This window comes from Megalops cyprinoides, chromosome 14 (assembly GCF_013368585.1).
Source record: "Megalops cyprinoides isolate fMegCyp1 chromosome 14, fMegCyp1.pri, whole genome shotgun sequence".
Taxonomy (NCBI): domain Eukaryota; kingdom Metazoa; phylum Chordata; class Actinopteri; order Elopiformes; family Megalopidae; genus Megalops; species Megalops cyprinoides.
The window spans coordinates 23,537,045-23,562,630 of record NC_050596.1 but is presented as its reverse complement, the minus strand read 5'-3'; the positions used below and the strand labels follow the sequence as shown (position 1 = coordinate 23,562,630).

General features: G+C 45.5%; 1 protein-coding gene across 15 annotated transcripts in view; it reads left to right on the top strand.

Annotated features, from left to right (window-relative positions):
• clasp1a (cytoplasmic linker associated protein 1a) overlaps positions 1-25,586 on the top strand; it is a 93,258-nt gene that overhangs the window by 61,525 nt on the left and 6,147 nt on the right. For 4 of the 15 annotated variants that reach the window (XM_036544991.1, XM_036544990.1, XM_036545005.1 and 1 more), the window contains 21 exons: positions 4,792-4,899; positions 5,358-5,384; positions 6,184-6,339; positions 8,186-8,293; positions 9,214-9,276; positions 11,023-11,126; positions 11,933-11,956; positions 13,311-13,555; positions 13,932-13,995; positions 14,567-14,569; positions 14,822-14,985; positions 15,087-15,165; positions 15,410-15,553; positions 16,535-16,630; positions 17,852-17,995; positions 18,295-18,401; positions 22,018-22,165; positions 22,477-22,720; positions 23,624-23,680; positions 24,664-24,854; positions 25,311-25,439. In XM_036544991.1, the coding sequence (XP_036400884.1) occupies positions 4,792-4,899; positions 5,358-5,384; positions 6,184-6,339; positions 8,186-8,293; positions 9,214-9,276; positions 11,023-11,126; positions 11,933-11,956; positions 13,311-13,555; positions 13,932-13,995; positions 14,567-14,569; positions 14,822-14,985; positions 15,087-15,165; positions 15,410-15,553; positions 16,535-16,630; positions 17,852-17,995; positions 18,295-18,401; positions 22,018-22,165; positions 22,477-22,720; positions 23,624-23,680; positions 24,664-24,854; positions 25,311-25,439 (2,405 nt within the window). The remainder of the gene's footprint in view (positions 1-4,791; positions 4,900-5,357; positions 5,385-6,183; positions 6,340-8,185; positions 8,294-9,213; positions 9,277-11,022; positions 11,127-11,932; positions 11,957-13,310; positions 13,556-13,931; positions 13,996-14,566; positions 14,570-14,821; positions 14,986-15,086; positions 15,166-15,409; positions 15,554-16,534; positions 16,631-17,851; positions 17,996-18,294; positions 18,402-22,017; positions 22,166-22,476; positions 22,721-23,623; positions 23,681-24,663; positions 24,855-25,310; positions 25,440-25,586) is intronic. The other 11 variants (XM_036544993.1, XM_036544992.1, XM_036545000.1 and 8 more) reach the window with 8 other exon arrangements.

Sequence of the window (25,586 nt, the reverse complement as noted above, 5' to 3'; positions counted from 1 at the left end):
GGTAACTCCGCTCATCCCCTTCTGTCGCCTCGACCTTTGTGCACCGTTCACCCGGTGGTCATCCGTGGAACTCTGCATGGACTGTCTGCATGGTGTTGCCCCCACCCTCCCAATCGCCCCACCCTCCCCCCAAAAAAATCATTGTTCGCGGGACTTAAATCCCTACAGGTCCTGTGTGGGCTGCCCAACTGTAGCCAGGTTCATGTTATAAGTTTGAATTTTGAGTTTTATATTATCTACTCCTGTGAAAGGCACTGTAGCTTTTTCAGTTTTGTTAAAATTTAGGTAGCTTTCCTCTTACTCCTGAGGTAGGGCATTTGCCTGTTGAAAACATGCCTCTTGGATTTGAGTGTGCGCCAAACTGCATTTTGACTTGAGATTACAAGGGTACCCTTCATAGACTTCCCCTTTTCAGTGGTTTGCATTTGTTTGTGTCTGTTTTTACCTGTCTGTGCGTGTCGTGACAGAATGTGATGTCTCTACAATGTGTTCTCACAGGCTGTACTCTAAATTAATGTATATGTAGTTAATTCTGTGTTAAAGGGTTATTTTAATAGGCATGTGATCCTGCAATGCCTTAATTAAATAAATTAACATCACACTTTTTTTCTGATTTAGAATAAGTGCCCTATAGGACAGGTCAATTTAATTCAGACCTCACCAATTTACTGAGGTGTTTTTGGTAGTCCTGCTTATTGGATTCCTGTTGTTGAATGTTTTTGTTATCAGGGTAGGAAGTTTAGTGAGCAAACAGGCTTGAAATTGCTTCTGTTTTCCACTTTTTTGAAACCATCAGTCAAATCCCCCCTGAGTCTCATTTTGTTGAAACTAAAGAGATTAAGTCTTAAGTCTGTCTGTAACTTAGATGGTTTATACCTTGAGCCAGTCTTCTTGCCCCTTCTTTGAGAGCTTCTGTAGTATTTCCTCCATGTAATCAGCCGAGGAAGGCATTGCACAACAGTGCAACCTCCTTTTATTGATACCGAATGCTTTAGGTGATCTAACCCAGCATGCAATTCACTTTATTTGGTTACAAGATTCCAATTAGTCTTTTTCATGTAGTTAAATCTAATTTGGCTCCCCCCTTAAACTCATGCAGGCCTAACTTTTCATTGCCCTACTTTGGATTTGACATTTTGAAATGAATTCTCTAAATATTTTAGTAACTTTGTTAACTTCACCTCCAATCTTTTTTGTCATCAGCCTAACTTGAGTCAGGACATTTTGTAGTTTCCTCAAAGTGATTCAAAATATTTGTGTAGTATGACTTCCAGGTATTGTATCACCTAATTACTAGAGATTACATGAAGATTCTTGTGAATGGTTTATTATTAATCTCCACTAGTTGTTGAAGTACTCTTCAGTGTATGGCATCTAATGTTGACTTATTTATCTTAGGGTTTTGTAATTTTTCCAATATTTAATTAGCTCTTATTTTAATATTATGTCATGTATCTTGGGTACCAGTATCTTGGGTACTTTCCTTGGTGGAGCTCTCTACACTGTAACTTTTAAGTATACCTGCAATATCTTGTGCTGTTTTATATATTTTGTGAAGTCTTAACTTTAACGTTAGACTTTTACCTAAGTATTTATTTATCTACTGTGGGGTCCTATAAGTCAACTTACTTTAAAAAAATTCTTCAGTTAATTCACACAGCATGTCCATAATCAGTTATGTGAATAAGAAACACCAAATCCAAGTCCCAGCTCCAGAGCTGCAAAGTACCTGTTGGAGGAGGTGGGTTTGACAAAAAAACAAGTCTTGACATGAATTGCCTCTAGTAGGGAAGGGTACGGATTGCATCAAGCAACAACTCATTTACAGCATCCAAGAGCTCCTGTTTCATGCCCTTGCACATTTCCCAAGTCAACAGAGGGGTAATCAGATCACCCGTTATTAATATCTCTGCTTCCTGACAGACGCGTGAGGGTGGATTCTTGAGTTGCAGTTTGTTGTTTACAGTTTGGTTCTGTCTTTTTATTTACATTTACGTGAGTTCCAGTGCGTCATTCCTGTCAACTTACTGTAGTGTGGAACCCAAATCTGCGGCAGGTTCTCTTTTTTTCCCCACATGTGTTGTGCTGTATGGGGTAACAGACTGTTGAGATTAAAACGTAGTGCTTTGAAGTACAAAGTATTCCATGTGCCTGGCTGTCCAGGGTGCAGAGAGTTCTGTCTCTCTGGGTTTTTCCCAGAGGGAGAGCTATTTCCTTATGCCTTCCAGTGAAACCAGCACACACACACACATACTGTACACACACACTGTACACACACAAGCTCCACTTCCTTTTACTCCAGTGGCCTTTGGCGCTCTCTCTCTCTCCTGTGCCCATTCAAAGCCTGTTATAAATCTGTGCTTTGGGAGCCTTTGCCGAGTGACAGCTCTTCTTTTGTGTGTGGAACTGAGGGAAGCTGCACTCTCAGCACATGTGATGTCTGTGCAGACCGCCCCTCCCCCTCCCCCTCTCTCCTGGTTGGAAACACTAGATCATACTGCATGCATCGCGAACGTCTGCTCCCTGACGGTGCGGACTCCGACAGACATCCCTGAATCAGCAGGCTCTCACTGTTTTTTTCTGTTTCACTGTGACTGTGGTTTCACCATGCCATCGTATTGCGTGTTAAAGAGAGAGAGAGATGGAGTTTGGTGGAGAAGAGAGGTGATGCTGCTGGTGATGGGGGCTTTCCTTTTTTTACACAGCAGTTGTGCTGCTGTTTCTGAGGATCAGGTTTCTGATGTATTTCACTGCTGACCTCAGAACAGCACTGAGAGTCTGTACCAATCAGGCTACTGGAGGCAAGGACAGTGTGTCGTTTTTTTTTGTTTTTTTTTTTTTTTACTGCAATGCAGTATAATGTCTTTATTTTGTGTGTAAAACTCTGAGTTCTCAACAGGCAGGATGGGATATGTAGAAATATATGCAAATGAGGGTCCTGTGCGGGTTTCTTCCTCTGAACCGGCTTCGCTTTGGTTTCACTGTGGGTGTCTGTTGCGTCTCTTAACCGCCCGTGATGGTGATGGCTGACGATAAATTATTCAGCGAGCGAATCGAACGGTGTCAGCGCCGGTGAGGTTGTCAAAGTATGAGTCTGTCTCTGGGGTTCCACCTACCAATAAGTCTGCCTCATTTCCCCCCCTCTCTCGCACGTAAGAGCCGGTGCGGAGCGTAACGTTGTCCTGGCCAGGGGACCCGCTCTTTATAGTGGCGCGTACCGCTGAAGGTCAGACTCTAACGGGTTCATTCTGACTGCTGCCACTTAATAAGCAGAGCACACACATAGCGTGCCATAGACTGCCCAGCCCTCCTCCTGCCTGACTGATAACAAAGGCCTGCACTGGGTTTGCCTCTTGCAGTACAGGCTGATTGGAGCCTCCTTTTTTTTTTTACCCTGCATTCTTTTAATGTATACAGCTGGGTATTAACTGCAGCGATTCAGGGTACCTGCATTTCCCAGGGGTTTGCAACATCAGTTTCCCCACTCCTTATTAAAACCAGTAATCTTCTATAGAATTACGCATTTGGGATATTCTGTGTGATAGTTTTGCGTATTGATGTATGCATTTTATCGGTAGGTTAAAAAAGTGACTGAATTGTGGTGTTTAATGACCTTAATGTTCTTCAAACGTGCCACAAAACTACACATAACATATGTCTCAAAGGGTATTGTTTCCATTTGGGGGGGTGCTTAGATTTGGGTTTGACTTTTGCTATTGCTGTCTATCATTTAATTAAATATATTAACAAAATCATTATAACCAAGGACGTTTCCTGCAGTGTATCATATCTCAACACAGCCTAAATTGCCGTATGTTGAGTTAAAAGTATATAATATTTTACAAGTATATCTTACAAACACTATTTCTCTCTTCTCCTTGTGAATTGAGCAAGTGGTAACAAGGTGTAATTCCAGCCCACTTTCTGTGAGGAGACTGATTCAGTTGAAAAAAGTATGTTACGGTTTGTCATCTCATTGGCCCAGCAGTTAAAGGCATTGAAAAGTGGGTCAGGTAGGGACCTCTGTGTGTGGAAGTGGCACACTGTGTGTGTGTGTGTGTGTGTGTGTGTGTGTGTGTGTGTGTGTGTGTGTGTGTGTGTGTGTGTGTGTGTGTGTGTGTGTGTGCAGCCTGTGCATGTGTCTCATTTTGGAACAGAATGTGAGAACACACCCAGATGTGTTACAGTTCCATACCCTCTGGTTGTGCAATCCCAAAAACCTAAAAAAAAACATGTGAGTACTTCAGCCATTCTCTCACTGTCAATCTGTCTAATTATCCAGCCAGGGGCAGCTTCTATTTCAGTCACCTCTTGTGTAACTCTTTGCTTGACTGACTTTTTTGTGACCTTGTTTTTTGTTGGGCCTTATTTCTGGAAACTGGGGTGTTTTGTCTCGTATCTTTTATCTCATAGAATGGAGCTGAACTTGAATATTCAGCTTGCTGACGTGTTTGATGGCCTATGCAATCTTGCAATGCATTGGGCACCTCGCACAGGAGTCAGTACTTGTTGTGAAGGTCCTTTTTATGTGAAAGGCATTTTTATGATAATAGACATGTTCTGTCATAAAAAAGAGATTGTCGTTTCCTTGTTTCCAGGTCTAATATGATAACGTCTTGAATGCCGATGTGTAGAGTGTGCCTGCGTGTTCCTCAGTGTGGTATATGTTCATGAAGGTGCCCCCTATGTCCTGGTTGTCAGTGTCTCTGTGTATAGTGGCTCACAGGCAGTTCAGTGACGTGTCGGCTTGGAGTTCAGCTTTCTTTCTTCCCATCTCTCCCTCTCCCTTAGGCCGTGTGCGCACCAGGAGACAGAGTTCGGGCAGCGCGGTGGGAGTGAGCACCACAGTCACGGACAGCAGGGGGCGTAGCCGTGCCAAAGTGGTGTCCCAGTCTCAGCGTGAGTACCCCCCAACGCCCCCCCCCCCCATCCCTCCCTCTCTTCCCTGCCCAACACCTGACCGAGCACAGGGCTCACTTCATCTCCCTCACCGCCCTGACACGAGACAGCCTCATTCCCATCCCTCGTCTTTTCGCCACCCAGTATGACCTCTGACCCCTCCGCCATGGGGCTCATACTGTGTCCACTCTGGGAGCTCTGTCGCTTTTCTCACTGGTGTCCGTGTCACACACCTCAGCAGCATGCCCTGTGGAATCAGTTCTCTCTCTCTCTCGGTCTTCCCGCTCGCGGGTTTGTGGGTTCCTCTCGCTCCGAGGAGCCGGGGTTGACAGGTACTTACTGACTGCGCGCCAATCAATGACTCGCCTCCCCCGATGCATGCTGGGTAACACTTTGTCTCATTGATTGTTTGTAACTGGCTACTTTTCGCTGTCCCACGGCTTGCTCTCATACTCAAGGATCCAGATCAGCTAACCCTACCGGTGGTAAGCCCGACCTCATCCAGTCAGAACTGCCCCTCACCTTAGCCCCACCCCCAGGGTGGCGGGACCTCTGTGCATGCATTCTCTTTGGTCCGCGGTCCTGACAAGCATGGCCCATTCCAGCTCATCTGCCTGTTCTGTGTTAGATTACAAAAAAAATTTTCAAGTTCAGACCATCAAAAACACTTGTTGCACATTTGAGTTTATTCGTACCGTTTTTCTTTTTAATTGTTGTTGGTCCTCGTTAATGTTGTTTGTTGATGCTGATGTCTTAATCGTTGGTTCGTTTCCTTCAATACAGTTAGACCCTGGATTCAAACCCACCTTGTCTGTCCTGCAACTACCTCTGTTGTATGTCTGTAACACCATCAAAGCTTAAATCCCATTTAAATGTAATAATCATTCTCATTTGAGCAAAACATTTGTTCGAATGGTGACTTGTACCATAAATTGTTAGTCTCCTACTTAAAGAATTCACAAAACACATTCTGTTAATTATATTCACTGAAGCATTTTCAGTCATCCATGTGGTGGGGGCAGGCAATTAAAAACAGAGATATATCACACTGAGGATAAGACATGTATTGCAAACACCATTGTGGCAATAAAGGAATTAGGCAGTAGCCATTCTGAGTGAGGCCTGTTGCAGGGGACTTCAGCTTTGATAGGTGGTGGAGGTGATAGCCTCTCTGCATGCAGAGCAGAGGTGTGTCTGATGTTTGGTTTTTCCCTGGGGGGGGGGAGCTCACGCCTGTCTCTGACGTGTCATTCTGTCCTGGAACTGTGACCTTTCTCTCCGCAGCCGGCAGTCGCTCCAGCTCCCCGGGGAAGCTGCTGGGTCACACCTACGGGAGGGTCCCGCGGGCCACCGCCTCTGCCACTCCAGCAGACAAGCGCACCAAGGTCCCCCGCAGCCAGGGCTGCAGCCGCGAGACCAGCCCCAGCAGACTGGGCCTGGGTAAGAGCACACACACACACCCAGAGACACACTCACACACACACACACACACTCACACACACACAGACAAAGTAGCGCATACACACTCGCACTCACACACACATATGCACATAAACACAGGTACCCACACACACACACACACACAAAAACACACACACACACACACATGTCCACAGGCACGTGCACACACACGCCCACTCATGCACACCCACACGCGCTCATACCAAAGAAACATACACACACACACACACACACACCACACACACACCACACACTGCATCACTCTCTCTCCCTCCCTCTCTCTGCTTCAGACTAGGTGTAGGCAAAACCCACTTGTTAAATGTACCACATGTTAAAGACAGCAGAGGTATAATTAAAACCTTCTCCAGCTCCTTGGTGCGTCCTCACAGCAGTCAAATTAAATCTGACTCAGTGACGCACTCAACAGTGAAGTGCAAAGAAAAGGTCCTCTAAATGTTTCTGAAACACTAGTAAACATTAAAATTAAACTTCACTGGGCTGCATTTCGTGTGGGTGCTGATGATTCGGTTATCAAGAGCACATGTAAAACAAGCCCTTAACAAACATATGTTCACATCACACCATCGCAACTTTGTAACCTGCTTCAAGAACCTAGCATCAGTCCTTGAAGAATGCCTTCTGGTGTACAATACATAATGAATGAAGTCCAGGTAATTGGGTGTTATTCTGCTGCTGGAAGGTAAGACTTCTGCTCTGAATTCTGCTCCAGTAATAAAAATCTGCCCAGCCGATGCTGTGGGGGCAGAGTGTCAGCTCAGATGAAGTCTGACGTGATTAGAGAGGTTTTTATTAGAGCCCCATTAGTGGTGTCTTGAGTTCCAGGCAAATCGCATCACAGGAGGGTTGTGGGAATTCAAGGCCGGGGGGAAAAAAAACAGCACCTCGGCGTTTGAAAATAAACTGCAGATCACGCAGCCCGCTGTTCTGTCTGCTCGTCTTAATCAGTGTGCGTTCATCTCTGTGCCATCTCTGTGATCGATTGGGCCGTGTGATTGATTGGCGGCCGCGCTGACCAACCGGGCCCCTTCCATCCGTGTGTCGCTCCGTGCTGAGGTCACCGTGCGTGTCAGCCCCATCGTGAGAAATGCTGTCATCACAGCGTCCGAGAAAGGCTGCTGTTTCGCGACTGATGATGAGGCTGTAAACGGTTCTGATGGGACGTGGCAGCAAAGAGGCGGCTTATTGGGTGTTTTTACAAGATTAAACAAAAAAAAAAACAATCAGCCTTGTATATTGAGTGCGTGGTCCTTTCTGTTGCATAGAGATGATTTTTTTAATGCTATTCTTCGCTATACTGATGTTGATCAGTAATGCGTGTTTGTTTTCAGTTTTGAAAAACAAACTTTAATAATATAGTCAAGAACAAAAATTATGAGTGACTGGATTTTTGGCGCTTTCTTTCTTTTATTTTCCTTTCCTGTGGAGTAAAATCTTTTTTTTTTCCAAAGCAATTTGTTGTTTTAAATGAAAAAATGAAATGAAAAAAACTCAAGTACCTTTTTTTGGGTGTTGAACAATGGCCACAGCCACTCTTTTCCTAACAGGACCCCTAACCTTCGTCCTGAAATAACACTGCGTATCGACCCTGCGAACTGACAGCACTAACTCTCACGCTTTTGAGTGTCTAACCTGTAACATGTCTGATGTCTCCGGGAGATGCCGCGTCCCCCCCCCTCTGTCCTCTCTCCTCCACTCTGGTCAAGGCCCTGGGCCTCACTGACCTCCTCCCCCCACCCCTCCTAACCTGTGTTCTGTGTGGTAAAGCTCTTCTTCCTGCTGCTCTTCCCCCCCCGCCGCACGCTAGCCCGGAGCAGCCGTATACCCCGCCCCAGCGTGAGTCAGGGCTGCAGCCGCGACACCAGTCGTGAGAGCAGCCGGGACACGAGCCCCGCCCGGGGCTTCGCCCCTCTGGGTGAGTACAAGAACGACGCTGGAGCCGGAAGCCCCGCCCCCCTCCCCCGCTCACTCCCCAGTACCCCAGTACCACCCCACCGCCCCCCCCCCCCCCCCCCCACCCCTGACCACCTGCCCCTAGTAGCCCTCCTCGCCCAAATCACCAGGAAGCCACTCCCCCCTCCCTTCTTCCACCCTTTTCCAAATTCCGCCCCTCTTTGCTTGCCCTCTTTTCTGCATGCACAAACCTTCCCAGGGTCCTGCGCTGGGCGCCGCGCTGTCCGCCAAGGCCTGGCTCTGCCATCTGGAAAGTTGCCGCAAGCTTCTTAGCGGGGCATAGCCCCAGACACTTTTGATTTTGTTTTTTGATCTTTGTATGTGCCTTAATAATCTTTACAAAGCCTGTTTTCACTCTTGGTTTAAGCAGGAATTTGTTGTATTTGCTGTTGTATTGCAGTAGCCCTGCAGGCTATTAAAGCTCATTGGTGGTTTTTCAGAAGGCATGTTTCCTCATGAGGAAAAAAGCTGATTTTTTTTTTCCAACTTTGGCCTTGTCATTGAGTGAAGATGAAGACCAACAGCTGATAAAAACAAAAGAGAAGACAAGCTGGAGAGTGGACTGTCGTGGCTGTGAATGCTTTCAGCTGGTAGTTCTCCAGGCTTCCGATGCTTGTGAATGCAGCCTTTCTCTCCTGTGCAGTGATGTCACACAGGAAGTGTCATTACATCATCATGGCATTGTCATGGGTGGAGTCTATGTGTCTATCCTTCACAGAGAGGGTGGGGATATGGATGGCGTAAATCAGAGCCTCATGCTCTCAATAGGGAGGGGGGGCACGGGTGGGGGCATGGGGGCCTGCTGGTGCGGAATCCACCCTGAAACAGGTCCAGGTGCATGTCACTAACCCCTCGGGTGTCACCCCTTCCTGTCCCCCGCAGCCTCTCGACGTCATTCCCGTTCCACCAGCGCGCTCTCCACGGCCGACACCGTGGGCCAGTCAGGTGACCTGCATGTCCCTCAGGGCCCGGGTCCGGGCTTGGCAATGGCCTCCAGGCGCCGGGCCCACATTGGCATGTGTCCATATTGCTATGAGTTTGACGACCCCCAGGGGGCGATAAAGAACAAAAACTTCCACCCTTCACATTGCAGATGGATAATACTGGTATAGTTATCTTTATAGAGCATAACATACATTGTATGTAACTTGTCGTATATGTTATGTTACATACTGTCTGTATCTTAACATAAAACAAATTAACAGCTGGAATGCTGGAGGAAGGGAGAGGGTAGGAGTGCTATTAGTTCCATTGTGGAAGTTCACTCTGCAAGGTGTGAAGTGTGAAGTTCATTTCGTTGTATTTTCCAACATTCATTCGAAAGCCTTGTCATTCTATTTTCATGTTAATGTGCATATTCTCCGTTTTCATTTCAATTGGCTGATACCTGCCAGCTAATATGATTTTCTTTGTGGTTTGATGTAATTTTCTTTGCATAGTTCCATTTTGTGCTTTCTTGGTAAGCATTTGTGTGTGTAGCTTTTGATTTGAGTTGGCAGTGAATTCTTAGCAGGCATCTTAAGTTTCCCTTTGTAGCTGAAAAGGCAAGTTTTTACTTGGGCAAAGTCCTCAATAAAGTCAGACTGGCTGCTTTTCCATCTGTGCCGTGGCATTGAATCATCTAGTGAGCTCCGAACTGCTTATTATATTTTGAACATTACGCTGAATGTATTCATACTGTGCCTACAAATGCTTTTCCTTTTGCGTATTGATTATGGTGTATGTCTTGTGCTTGTGAGATGTTTCCTTTGAAGAAGTGATATTGGTTATGTTGTTGATATGGTTAATGGATTGGTTTATGAAGGCTCAGTTTATGTTATTTTCATTCTTCATTTTGCGGAATCTGTCCTTTTTGTCACGCTGGATACATCTGACTCATTAATTTGTCTCTCATATCTGTTTGGTGAAGAATCACATTATTTTTTGGGTAGTTTGGTCGATTTAGTCTCATCCTTTGTTTCAGACTGAGTAAATGGTCCATGGATCCTTTCAAGTCATTTTTTTGTTGCCATCAGCTGTTGAGTTCATTTGCAGAATCTGTCAAGCTTTAATTTCTCTCATTTTTATAAACACATCATCAGGAATCCGGCAATCAAAGTTAACAGTAATAATAAAATAAAAACAATTTTTTTTTATGAAATGGCAGAAGCAGTATTCAGATATAAACAAATCTGTCATATGAAATGTAATCTGCTAGGTAGTAGATTAATGTTAATGTAGTGTTAATGTTCTTCTTCCATCATTTTTTTTGCCTTAAATAATTGATATAAGCCAGGGCACCGGGTTCCTTGTTCCTCTCAGACATTGCTAAAGCACCCAATGTCCTTTATTCCGTGTCATGCCAGTGAGTAAAGATGGCCGATCTAGTACAGCCGTAACTGTAACATGGTAACGGAATGAACAGCCTTCACTCTGAATGGGCCATCTGGCTACACCAGTGTCACAGAGAGCTGTCGTGTAAACAGGGTACTGTGTTAGCGTGCATTTATTCATTTACCTCATCACCGTTTTGATGTTTTTGTTCCCAAAATGCCATTTTCGCTTCCTTTCGTAGATGACCCCAGACTGAAAGGCGTTTTTCTTTTTGTTGTTCAGTTTCTGCAGCCGAGGAAGGCAGTGGATGTGTCAGCTTGTGTTATACCTCCTGCTGTCTTGCTGAAACCCCCCTCCTCTCTCTCCCCCCCCCCACAGACCGCTTCGGGCTGGTCCACCAGGCCCGGATCTCCGCCTCGGTCAACGCCATGCGGGTTCTCAACACCGGCACAGAGGTGGAGGCTGCAGTCGCGGACGCCCTGGTAAGAACTCCGCCACACGGGTGCCGTGTCAGTGCCGCGTCACTGCGCGCGATACACGCCTTACAGAGTACATTCAATTTCAAACTCCCTACTGTATGGCTGTCAAAAACAAAGTCAGTCTTGGCTTTTGTTTTTAATGCCACCGTTTCTGTAACGTTACAGCGATATGTGTCGCGGAGAAGGGTTTTTGATTTTATTGAAACAACATGGGAGTGGATGAGAAGAATTGAAAGTGACACGCTCAGCTGGTAGCAGCTGTTGTGCCTGTTATGTGACAGAATAGGAAGAGACTCCGTTGGAGTGTTGCATACAGCCGTGTCTGTGGAAGACAGAGACGATGCTTTTAGGACATGACAAGCTGCTGCTGTAAGTGAGGCGTGCTGCTCAGGCTGTCTCCTCACTGTCTGTGATGTGGATGAAAGGCACTATATTTGGATGAGTTGAAATAAAGCCTGAAAATGTCAGAAACTGTTTGTGCTGTTTTGAAATATGTTTAGTTTAGAAATGGAACCGATTATTTTTAGTATTGTCAAGCAGGCTTTTATCTGGTGTCTCTGTAACACCGCTTCAGAATCGAATACTCCCATGCTGTATAAAGTAAAAACAAAATTGAAAATGATGTTAATAACCCCTAGAAACAGGAATTGTGTTACAGGATGTTATGATCCCTTAGCCCCAAAAATGACAGATTATTTTTAGACAAGCATCTTTTTTTCTCTTGATGACAAAGACTGTACTTTGGCTTCTTCTTCTTGTACTCCTTGTAATTGTCTTTACTCTTTCTTGGTTCTCTGTAACCTCCTCAGCTGTTAGGAGACTCCCGGAATAAGGTAGTTGTTTTGATTTACACATTATTTTGTCTCTCCATCCTATCCACTAATCACCATGGTGGTTGCATGTAGACCAGGAAACCCAGAATCTCCATTGGTGGGTTGCACCTTTGAGCAAATCACAGGCCTGAGAATCAGCCCTGTTGACCCCTGTTGATCAAATTCTGCTGACCCACAGTGACACTATGAGCATCAAAAGTTCCATAAACCTTTTTAAAATTTTTACTCAAAATTTGAGTCACTTACAGGGGACCTTGGGATGTTCTGTGAAAAAACGATCAGTGTTTTACTTTACAGTTGTCAATCAAAGCATCTCATGGGTGCTTTATATTAATTTAGATGTTTTCTGTTAAAACTTAAAATATGTTTTATTAAGGAGGGAAAATGCTTAGTTGGGCAATACATCTTAATTGTAAGTAATAGTGCTTTACATCTTAATTGTAAGTAATAGTGCTTTACAAAACTGATTTATGAATTTATGAATCTTATGTCCAACCAAACATTTTCCTTTCAGATTATTTTCTCATAGAGCAACCCTTCATGCCTTTTTAAACTCTGAATTCATTCATCTTTAATGTGTCCTCAACTTCCCCCAGACCCATTTTTGAATTTTTCCTTTCCTGTTTTACATGGCAAATGTGAACATCTTCACCACGTTTTTATTTTTTCCTTCTTCAAGGGGACATTCTCCATCTAAATGCATGTGGCATACAATTTAGTGGTACTCTCAGAGTACATCAACGCAGGAATCATGGATGAGGCTTTCAGAGAATAATGCAATAGGAAAGAAAACAAATGAAATGTTTTAATACAGGATTACAACTGAAGGGCTGTCTTTGATCCTGTGTCTGCTTTATAAATCCAGCTTTGATGCATAACTAGATTTAATCACCCGAACAGACGCATCAACAGCTCCAGACACCCGCAGTGCACCTGAAATGAGCTGCCGTCTTTTTATTGTGAATTGCGATGCGGGTGATTGTAAAATGTAAGGCTCTGTTTGACGTAGGGTGCCATAAATAAATAGATCTTTATCTTTCATTGAGCAGCCTCACACGAAGGCCGTTTTTACTACACAGCTCCGATCAATGTGCCCAAGCAACCAGACACCTCCCACAGACACACAGGCAGATCAAAGGTCACAAAGAGACCCAAATACGTCTGATCGATGGGAACCATTGCATGCCTCTTTAATAACAGATCAGTACTGCAGGTGTAGTTGCATGAGAGCCTGTCAGAACTAACACCGTGGCTGTATTCTGAGCCTTTGGGGCATTGCGCTTGGATACCTTATGGTTATGCTCCACTCCGCCCAGTCCTCTGACCTCACTTCCTGTCCCGGTTCCCCTTTCAGCGGAAGCCCGTGAGACGGAGGTATGAGTCGCCGGGGATGTATTCGGACGACGACGCCAACAGCGACGCCTCCAGCGCCTGCTCGGAGCGCTCCTACGGCTCGCGGAATGGCGGCATCCCCCACTACCTGCGCCAGACGGAGGACGTGGCGGAGGTGCTCAACCACTGCGCCAGCTCCAACTGGTCCGAGAGGAAGGAGGGCCTGGTGGGCCTGCAGAACCTCCTCAAGAGCCAAAGAATACTCAGGTGGGCGGGGTGACACTGGAACAGGGGTGTGGCCACACTGTGGGGTGGGCGGGGCTACACAAACAGGGTATGACGCATTGTGAGATAAAGTGGCTTTCAGACGTGGGCTTTGCAGTTTATTTGCAGCCTGTAGGATTTATTAGTGGGAGAAATCCTGTTAAAGCTTTGCCGACATTTCTTTTATTGCTCCTTCCAATGAGACTAGGCTGTTTTATGAGCAGGAAGGAAACCAGCAGATGACATTGCATTATGTTCTTGGGTTCCCAGTGACACTTCAGATGTGTCTGTGCTTTGCTGTGAGGATTTATAATAAGCCTCCTCTCTCTTGTGTTGAGTATTATTGTCTGATTGGCTGACTGGCTGCTGTGCTTTGCAGCCGGGTTGAGCTGAAGAGACTGTGTGAGATCTTCACCAGAATGTTTGCGGACCCGCACAGCAAGGTAACCCATACACAGGGATACCCATGGTACCACTAACCACCAATGGGAGTGTTCCTGCCTGACATAATGTAACGGATGGAACGGAATGGAATGGAACTAATCTTGCCATGTCTCTCTAAAGACAGTACAAAGTAAACACCTGTTTTTTGTTTAAGAGGTGTGAAAGTCATATAAATATCCTACATGTGTGATTACAGCGCTTACAAATACCAGAAATACACCTGTGTTATACCCGTGTTACTTTATTTTCAAAACAGACCAGATGACTGGGTTGACTAGCTCTTTTATCCAGAGGAGTGAAGAGATTGTAATTCCACCATGAGTACCTAAAACTAAGCGCAAAGCAATTGAAGTCAGTTTTGCACATTGTTAGTTGTATGGTCATACGAAGTCAGCTTTTATTTTGTTCACTAAAGAAGTTTTCTGTATATTTGCATGTGCATTACACCTGCAGTTATTTTACATATAGATATGGTGTAGTAACTGTCCCTGTGAAAATAAAGTGAGATCTTGTACTAATGGAGTGTTTATCTTGTTGCATGGTCTGCCTTGGTGTGGATTTTAACATCAGAGAGTAAGTGTGTGTTTTTTCTCTGATAACTTTGACTGAACACTTAAGCCGTAGCTGTGCCAAAGCGTGTAAAATTTAAGTCTGCATATTATCGTGTCGTCATATTTTGACAGTATATTGACAGCCTACAGTGTTGTTGTGAATTATGGTTCAAGGTTTTGCTGAAAATATAATCTCTCTGAACGTACACAGTCGTAATTTAAAGTTGAATAGTTACGGTGGGGTGTTGACTGTGCTGATGTTTGTCTGGCTCAGGTGTTCAGCATGTTCCTGGAGACGCTGGTGGACTTCATCACCATTCACAGGGAGGACCTGCAGGACTGGCTGTTCGTCCTGCTCACCCAGCTGCTGAAGAAGATGGGCGCCGACCTGCTGGGCTCCGTCCAGGCCAAGGTCCAGAAGGCCCTGGATGTCACCAGGTCAGACGAGGCTTCAGCTTCATGTACAGAGATCTCCAAAAAAACCAGTCCTGTTTGATCACGTTTCTTTCTCCATCTCTTCATCTCTCTCTCTTTCACAGGGACTCTTTTCCGTTTGACCAGCAGTTCAACATCCTCATGAGATTCATTGTCGACCAGACACAGACACCCAACCTCAAGGTCTGTGTGATTCACAGTTCCCCGGAGGCAGTGCTGTCTCTGTGGCTGTGCAGCAGGCTAGGAGCCATCTGTATATTTACATTGCACAATATGTTTGCCATAATGGGAATTATGAACGTTAGAAGTGTAGCAACAGTTAGTTGTTCCGTTTCACCCATTGGTGCTGTGCAGATTTTTGTTAGCAGCTACATTTGAAGAATTTTAACAGTATTTTAACTTGCTTTGGTAATCACTTGATATCCAGGTGAAGGTGGCCATCCTGAAGTACATCGAGTCATTGGCCCGGCAGATGGACCCCGCAGACTTTGTTAACTCTAGCGAGACGCGATTGGCCGTGTCCCGCATCATCACCTGGACCACAGAACCAAAGAGCTCCGACGTCAGAAAGGTGGGCAGGTTTCTCTGGTAGTGACAGTTCAGTCTTCTGCGTTGTTACCTAATGTGAGCTCTGCTGGGCCTGCCAGTAGTAAAAGGTGGTGCATTGATACAGTTAAAGATTGTCATCTGAGATGTCACGTGTGTGCAAAATCCTTACCCATCTGAATAGACTCACAGACCCAAAGTGAGTCATAGCCCATCCTTTGATGGTGACTGCTGGACTTACACAGGGATCCTAATGGGTCGGCAGAGACTAAGTTCCAATCTTTTGCAGTTTATGTTGACACTTGGAATTTGAGCCAGGATTCTGAGAGGTTTCTGTAATGTACATGTATTAGCATTTATTAGTGTTTCCTTTACAGTCAGCCAAATGTGCTTGTAAAGTGAAGTCTACAAGTCTCTTGCTTGAGTCTGTGAGCATACTTCCCTCAGGGGAAGCTCATATGTCACCTACAGGAAAATATGCTATTCAAGGACCAGTGTGTAATACTGTTCTAATCATTTGTTTAAGCCCTTTTAAAAATAAGAAATAGTTGAGAAACAGTTGTTTACATAACGTGATTAACTGTAACATTGAGACTTGTTACATTTTGAAAAGTGTGACTAATAGTCAATTTTTATTGATCGAATTTAATCTGTTTTTTGTGATGGTTACACGCAAGCTCCGGTATTAAATGAGAACTATATTTCCTGGAAGTTACATGGGTTAAATAATTCCTTGCTAGAGGAAAGGTGACTAAAATATGGCATACATATGGTCAGACAGATGACTTCTAGTGTCTCTGTAGCATGTGGTTACTCGTTTCAGAATCATTGAGGCAGAAAAAATATACCAGTTTTAACCTTGCGTTGAACGCACCTAACATACAGCTCAAACAACAAAAAAGGACAGATTGGCCAAGAGGAGAAGTTATGGTAAAGCTGCATTTTTTTTTGTTTTGCTTTTTGATTTAATTGCCCTTAACCCCGCTGTTCTGCCCATGGAACCCAGACCCTTCATAACTGGGCAAGCGAGGAGTTATCAGGCAGGCCCAGCACTACGCCCTCACTGCCTGGGGAGGGCAACCTGGAGGAGAGGTGCAAACAGGTAGAACGCCCCCATCAGCACGCACCATCTGTGCATAACCAGCTCAGGAGTGTCAAACCTCTCAAGTGTGGCCTCTCTCTTTAACACCCCCTCCTCGGCTTTGCCTGGCAGCTTACAATTCACTTCCAAGTGAATTAATTCTTCTGCTTTTTTTGTCCCTCTCGGAAAGGGGTGGGCGAGGGTGGGACTGGTAAGAGATACTTAGACATGTGTTAGAAATGAACGCAAGCTAGATTATTTTTCAGGTAATGAGCCTTGAGAGAGATTGAAAGAGGGAGGGGAGGGGTGGAGTGGGATTGGAGGCTGATGTCACTGTTGGATACTGTTTATAAAACTGGAATGCTGCATTTCATCCAAACCCTCGATGTGCGTCTCCACCGCTTCTTTTGCCTAACACCTTGTTGTCTGTTTTTATTCGCAATGACAGCTTGACCATCTGACAACTATGCATGCAGATTTGTACTAAGACAGCATCTCATAGCCGAGTTTTTGAATTTTGTCTCTCCGCTGGGCCAGTGAAATCTGCTGAGTTCTGTGTGTGAGATGGCTCAGACCCCATCTCATGTCGCTCTCTGTCCTGATGCAGCTCTGCCTAGTCTGTTTAATCAGACACATTTGTGGATTTAAACAAATTGGCTGCCAGCTCATGAGGAGCAGAACTACTTTCGTCGTTTATCAGCGTGAAAGGTTGGATTGAATTGGCTCCAGTGAAAAGGACTCTAAGAGGAAAGCCACTCTGAATGTTCTCACAGTTTTTGAATTCATAAGAGATCCATATAGAATTCGCATTGCTGAGGTGTTGCTATGCACCAAGCAGTTCAGCAGAACTCCTGTTGAGCGTCACAGAGAGCAAGCACAGAACACAGCAGGGCCCTTCTGCCTCAAAGTGAAAACCTGTATTCAGTGGAACTGGGCAAGTGTGCACCATCTCCTCCTCTGGAGATCTGAAACAGCAGTTGTCTCCTTCATAGCAAGCACAGGTAATCTGCTCTTTGAATAGAAGATGGGTGGCCCCCTATGATAAGGTTGGCCGTTAATGAACTTGTCAAAAGTATCCCATGTCTGTGAAAAGTTTTAGCCAGTCTGCTTGAAAACACTGCACTATGCCAACGAGCTGACAGTGTTTGGACACCTGAGAGTGTGCCTCTCTGGCCGCGTTCCTATTGGCTCCTCCTTCCTCCAGCCCTGTTCAGAGTGTGCTCTGTGCTCTGCATCCGATAGGCCGCCCAGGTGGTCCTGATCTCCCTCTTCGAGTTGAACACCCCCGAATTCACCATGCTGCTGGGCGCCCTGCCTAAAACATTCCAGGATGGAGCCACCAAGCTCCTGCACAACCACCTTAAGAACTCCAGCAACGCCAGTGTGGTAAAGTCCAGCTCTCCCCACCCCACGCACAGGGGCTGCACTCCCCCCTTGCCCATTAATTTCACCTGCTGCCCTGTGACCCTGTTGTTCAGGATGTACCTCTACTCTGTGATTGAAACTGGGAGGTTGGAAGGGAATAATAATAATAATAGTCACATTTAATAATGTGTTGTGTGGCTCTGTTGATAATATGGCTAGATCCCTCTTTTTGCGAACACTGAAGTTGTATTTAAGAGAATCAGAGTTTACATCCATTGCAGGATTCTGAGTGCGCCTCTGTGTTTGTCTGTGATTCACAGGGTTCTCCTAGCAACACCATCGGACGCACCCCACCTCGACACCCTGCCACCCGCACCAGTCCCCTCACCTCCCCCACCAACTGCTCCCATGGCGGGCTGTCACCCAGGTATGGCACTCTCCTTAGCTCTGGGACAAGCTGCCCAGTCTGCATGGCCACACCTATTGTGTGGCAGCCTGCTTCACCTGCTAACTGACCTGGGAAATGGAAATCAAACTGCTTGATGCAAAATTGTCATTAAACAGCCAGTTTTTATTTCATTTTTATTATTGTTACTTTCCAAAATAAAAAATAATGTATCCCGGCACCTGTTTAAATTCCAGACACATTACAAATTGCAGTGGGTAAGTTTGATGGATTTCCCATTGCGTCATGTTAAAGGGTGTTCGCTAAGGCTCTGTTCTAACACGACTGACATGTAAAGAATGGCAGCGTAGCCTCTTTTTAGAGCTCCTGGTGGAAATCTCTAAACAAAGAGGGGTCGTCTGTGGTCTCGGGGAGCAGGGAACGAGCAGTGGAACATGAGCCGGTGAGGGCAGAGCAGCACTTCTCAACGGTGGGCTGTGCTTACTCTGCTGCCTGCTAAACGGCTGTGGAAAACAAAACCTCTCAAAGCCGAAGGCTGTGCGTTTGGGGGTGTTTCTGTGCACTTGCTGAATACGGATGAAAGGAGTTAACTCCAAAGAACAGAGCGCTTATAATGGGCTCCGCTGAGCAAAGAATGGAAAGAGCTCTCTGAATGTCCCCACGTGGCTTCACAATATTTGAGGCATATTTCCCCGCTTTCTCAAAAGGTCATGTTCCTCTTTGTCAACACAGGCAAAAAAAAAACAAATGTGCTCCTTCCTAATAATTTACAGTGCATCTGTTTCATGTAATTATAAAATTGTAGCCTTGCCGTCTCATGCTTGAGGCTAATGTTACTGTTAAAGCAGTTCAAACAGTTGGCTCTTGTCCAACTTTAGCATGCTTTCATATATGTTTATTACAAGAAACAAGTCTGAAATGAAATATTCCATCTTTGTTTATGGGTTTCTGGTGAATTCTAATACTCTTCTCTTATAAACGCATGCCCCTAACCTGCCGCTCAGACTATAGTTTCTTTTTCTCTTCTTTCTTCTCTCTCTCTCTCTCTCTCTGTTTTCTCTCTATTTCCATATTTCTTCTTCTCTCCTCTCGTCCCCTGTGTTTTTTGTCCCCTCCCTGCCCCCGTTCTCTCCCGGCCGTTCTGTGGGTACAGTCGGTTATGGGGCTGGAGTGCCGACGGGCTGTCCAAGCACCCCCCTCCCCCTCCTCCGCCTCACCCCATCCCCGCCGCCCCCTCCCTCAAGGCCTTCCGCCGCGCTTACTCTCCCAGGTAACACGCCTCTGCGGGGGGGTGTCACAGTATGAGGGAGAGGAGGGAGTGGAGGAGCCTCTTAAGTCCCAAAAATTAAGGGTTCAACATCAAATCCCCGCACCTTTTTACACTTGCTTTTCACTTTTTAAGTCCCATCTTGTTGCCATTTTCAACTTCTGTGTTGTGGAATAGATCAATTCTGATAACCTGACTTGAAATTATCTGAGGTTTTTCTATGAGGAAGTCAAGCACAGAGAAAATGTCTTGTTGGACAGATAAAACATTTGGAAATCAGTCATGCAAGGGCGAGTTGCTTAGTGTGTGTTTGAACATTTTCAATCACGTTTTTTACAAGAAGGAAATACTTTTGAAGCTTTGTCTTGACATTTGTAAGGTATACTACATCCCCAGTTGAAAAGCATAGGCGCCATTGAAATAGACTTGATTACTAGCTGTGTTTCACACCTATACACACATCTGGTGACAGCCACACTCTAAACTTATATAACATGTGCAGAAAGGCTGAGCAATCAGAAATAACAGGTAATTCACCCTCACAGTCGGTGGGTAGTTGGCATATTTCATTACATAAAGAGCATGCAGAATAAGCTGCGCCCCTCCCTGCCTTTGGGGGAAGTCTGTGCGTACGTATCTCAGTTCAGCACCGGGTTGTCACCAGGTGTGTGTAAAGCTGTCTGAAAGAGACCACTGTGCTGGTACAGCCTTGCAGTTCTCGTCCTTTTTGTGGTTAATGTAGTCCAGTCTGAAAGGGGGCAATAGAGTAACCCCACCGTCATACAGCTGTTCATTTTTGAGCATGCTTTGATTTGGACAGAAGCAATTGTGTACTGACTAATGGAAAATTACAGCATGTTTTAACAGAAAATGTACACAAGTGTTTATTATCTTTTTAAACAGGATAGAAAAAATGTAAATTTCTGATTCTCAGATGTTGAAAAAGGTGAAGGCCATCTTTTCTGATTGGAAATAGGCCCTCTGTTCTAAATTGACAGTGCCACTTCAAGCTGCATTTGGGCATCCCTAGATTACAGATCAAAACATAAGCATTTTAGTATTTTAGCATTTCCCCAGCTACCCCTTTTACCCTCGCAGGGTAAAAGTACATTCCAATTTTTGAGATTTATAAAAGGAATACCAGAAACTCTAGATTAACAATTCTTTCCCAATGAGTTCCACTGTTCCAAAATATCTTTGCATCACACATATCACCGCTGTATTCTGAAGCTGATCTTCTGAAATCAAAATACTGTGACACCTCTGTGACGTTTGCTTCTACTATGCATCTCCTATTTCACTCTTGGGTATCTTTAGTCATCTCCCTTTTGCATGCATTTCAATTGGCAGTTTGTGAATAAATGCTGTTCTATAGAGCACCATTTTTCCCCCTCACAGAACTATTTCTGCACCACAGAGCACCCTCCTCTCTTTCCTGCAGACCTCAGAACAATGAACTGTGCCACTGAGGAGCTTTCTTCTCGGTCTTTGTCTAATCTCAGAACAGTGTCCACAAGGGCTCTCAAATGCACAGTATTTACTCACAGCGCTTCTGGATTCAAGAGGCATCTATTCAAACTGGGGGGTTATTAGTTTACGCCCAAGTTCAGGATGTTGACCCGTCTATTTGGGATCTCCAGCTTTACCATGTAGCAGCAGCACTTGCTTATTATTCATTGCTTCTGAACATAATACTGTGCCAGCCATGTGTACGTCATGAGTAATGTGCAGCCCATTAGGCATGGCGCGATTATAGAAACTATCCATTGTTGGAAGAACCATGCAGTGGTTTGTAATTGTGATGTCATTGCACGTTAGTCCCTCTCAGGTTTCAGTCATGTGCCTCTAATACGACCGTGTCAGGCTAAAAAGGGAGGAGTGCCCAAAAGACTCAGACCAGTTTCAGCACCATGATGTGTGAGATCAGCGAGCCTCACCCTGAGCTTGGCTCTTACCCACAGGCTGAATGGGCAGGAGTCAGGAGCTCAATTTAAGGACACACCTTTCACTTGTCATCTCATTAAACTTTCCTCACATCAGACTTTCACTCATTCGTTCACCTGTGTCTTTGTCAAAAGGACGTGCCTCCTGTATTGTGGGATGTGGAAATCAAAAAAGGACATCCTCTCAGAGCTTTCCCTTGTGGGAAGCAAGTGGCCTGTAACCCAGTGGTGTGTCTCTTCTATCTGGGTGGCATCTGCAGTCTGTGTTCCCTGCAGAGACGATGTCCCGTGTACCGACTTCCCTGTGTGTGTGTGTGTGTGTGTGTGTGTGTGTGTGTGTGTGTGTGTGTGTGTGTGAGCCCCATGAATGGATGCCACAGCTCGTTCAGTAAGTAAAGCCAGCACTTTCCTGTGGTTTCGTTCCAAGCATGCTGGAGTATGACACAGAGAACATGAACTCAGAGGAGATCTACAGTTCGCTTCGCGGCGTCACCGAGGCCATACAGAGCTTCAGCTACCGCAGTCAGGAGGACCTGAATGAGCCAATCAAGCGAGACGGCAAGAAGGATGACACTGTGAGTTACCCCGCCCTCTCTGCTGGCATGAGTCAGCAGTAGCAACAAAAACGAGCATAACATCCACTTACACGAGTGCTTTGAGCTGCAAGTGCATTCTGTGTTTTTACTCTGTAACACAATAAGTGTGGTGAATATTCCTCACGGAATTTCTTTGAATTACAGCTTCTTGCCTTTTAGGGGACCTACATTCAACAATGAAGCGCTATGAAATGAGTGAAGTCTTGTCAGAGCTAGAATGGCTGACGTTCAGGGTTCAGGATATTACATGGTGCTGGAGACTTTGTTAAAGTCCTGCTCTCTGTCCCCAGGCTGGCCGGGAGGGCGTTGCAGCCTCCCAGGGCTTGGACCCACGTCTGGGCATGGACACGGTGGAGGGGGGCCGCACGGCACTGGATAACAAGACCTCATTGCTCAACACCCCCTCCCCCCGCTCCTTCTCTGGGCCCCGCGTCCGCGAGTACAATCCTTACAGCTACAGCGACATCAGCGCATACGACAAGAGCGCCCTGAAGGAGGCAGTGTTCGACGACGATGTGGAGCAGTTCCGAGATGGTGAGGCCACCAACGTTCCCTGACTCCTTGTGACCTCTGTGCCATCCTCCCCCCCACCCCCACCCCCAGTCACTTCTCCTTTGTCTGTCACCTTTTTTTCCATAGTATGATGTCATAGTGTACTGTCATCTCTGTATTTGTTTGACAACAACAGTAATAGAACTAGATCATGTAAAGAGAAGCCATTCACAGTTCTGCATAAGAGATGGATCATTAAGACCACTGAAGAGACTGCTGCGCATACAGCTTACCCCTCGAAATGAGGGTGGAAAAATGTTTAGACCACAAATGTTTGGTGAACATTTCCCCGGATTGACTCTTCACCTGTAGCGCTTAAGGACCACCTGCTGTCTCATGCACTTGTTCATTGAGAAGTTTTGTTTTCATACAAACTTTACTGAATGCACAGTTCTCCTGTTCTCCAGAGAGCATCGTGATGTTTGGTAAATAACTAGAGTTCCCACAAGTCAAAGTTAGTAGTGCAAACTCCCACATGAATAAGGGAACTCCCATGGCCTTGTCTGGGAGCACGCACTGCAAATCACTGAACCAATACCTGTAGCCTGTTTGACATGGTTGCAATTACAGCAGGCAATGAAATAATGTGAGAAACTTCTGATTAACACATGAACACTCTTGTACTTAGTCTATGAAGATTAGTTTTTTTTTTTATCTCCCTGATTTTTCCCAGTTAGACTTTTTTTAAGTGGCCTGTACTGTAGGTTTTTCCCAGTAAGGCCTTCCTCTGATAGACTGACAGGTATTTAGAGTAGGTTTCTTCTAGGAAGGCCTTTGGTCCCTTGGCCAACAATAAGAGCAGATTCCTCCTGTACTGGTACAGGAGGCAGGTCTTGTGGTGGAGTCTGTGATTGTGAACACGCTCCTTGCTGTCGCCCTCCACAGGCCGTCGCCAGGAATGCGTTGAAAACAAGATGTTGCATCCCAAGGGCTTTGCTCCTGGTAACGATGCCTTCCGTCGATAATCTGTAGAACTAACAATTTTTGTGTGTCTGTGTGTGTGTGTGTGTGTGTGTGTGTGTGCGCGTGCGCGTGGCTGAGATGTTGGCTGCCTAATTCCCATCCATTCTGTGTCATGTGTTTCATTTTAACTTCAGCTGAAGCAACTTGACTACTGTGTTACTTCAGTGAGGGTGTTGTTATAAGGTACCAATAATGTGTCCTTCAGTACTGTTATGAACACATTCCTCACTGAAGTAAATGTTAAGTATTTTATTCACAAATGAAGAATCTGCTTAGATTTTTGCAGGAGTCAAAATGAAATGGGATGCACAAGTGCTTTCATACGTATATGGATATGCAAAGCACTAAATGTTGGCTACCATGAAACTAACAGGATCACTTACTAACTGAATACTGTTTTACTGCAGCAACATGAACGGAATGCAAAATTACTCATATGTCAGTACAGTTTCTCTAATGCAGTATTACATTTGAACTATCCAACCCTGGACTATAATATCTGACCTTACTTTTAGAATTTCAGAAATAGTCAAATCTAGGAGTTGTTTGATGTAAGGTAGTTATTGCTGACCTCAAAGTCTTGTCCACCAAAGGTGGACAGAGTACTTTGTCACGAGTACTGAGCGTACCCCAAGGAGACGGCCCTTAGAAGCAGGTAAGTACTTAGTGTGACAGTCCAAGCCCAGGTTTAGGGTATTTCAGAGAAAACATGCTGTGCTGTACATTTGCAAAGATGCCATGCCTTTTACAGGAAATGTTACTGCACATGGAGTGGTCAAATATGCTAGCACAGTCAGTCACAAGTGAGAGGACATTTATTAAGAATAGCGGTATTGGCTTTATTGATGGAAGGGTCGTTCCACCCTGAGGTCTCCAGGTGGGTTGTGCCACTGAACGTGAGAGAGTCCTGGGACGTGGGGGAAGCTGCTTTGCTAACATCGGTCTCTCTCCGTTCCGCAAAGTTCCCCTGGACCACTCAGACCTGGTGGCGGACCTGCTGAAGGAGCTGTCCAATCACAACGAGCGCGTGGAGGAACGCAAGGGGGCGCTGGTGGAGCTGCTGAAGATCACGAGGGAGGACAGCCTGGCCGTTTGGGACGAGCACTTCAAGACCATCCTGCTGCTGCTGCTGGAGACGCTGGGAGACAAAGATGTGGGGCTCCAGTCTGAAACACATACACACTCACTCATACACACATATACACATAAATGCAATACACATACACATACACACACAAATACACACATATGCGTGTACACACAAATATATATACACAAATATACACATGTATATACATATAAATATAACACATAATCACCGTGTACATGCACACATACTGACGCAGAGAATGTTTATTTTATGTATGCACATACATTTTTATATACGTGTATACGCACATATGTGTGTATTTTTTATCATCTGTAAATGCTACAGTGCATCCAAGATGAAACGAGTCTCTTATCAGAGGAGGTTAATCTGAACAGAGGCAGGACTCTAAAACGAGGCGCAGATTGCGCAGGCGATGTGGGCAGAGCTGAAGGCGTGTTGGGCCCTGTGAGCCCTGTGTGTTTCGGTGCTGACGGTGCGATAACCCCCCCCGCTCTGCAGCACACCATCCGGGCCCTGGCTCTGCGCGTGCTGAAGGAGATCCTGCGGAACCAGCCGGCCCGCTTCAAGAACTACGCCGAGCTCACCATCATGAAGACCCTGGAGGCCCACAAAGACTCCCACAAGGAGGTGAGCGGCAGACAGCGGCACTCCCCGGTGCCTCAGTCCCATAATTCTTCGCAGCATTTTTTTTTTTTCCTCCCGGGGCTTGAACAATGGCTCACCTTTTATGGTTGGGTGTTGACAGGGATCCACGATGTGCATGCATAGTGTGAG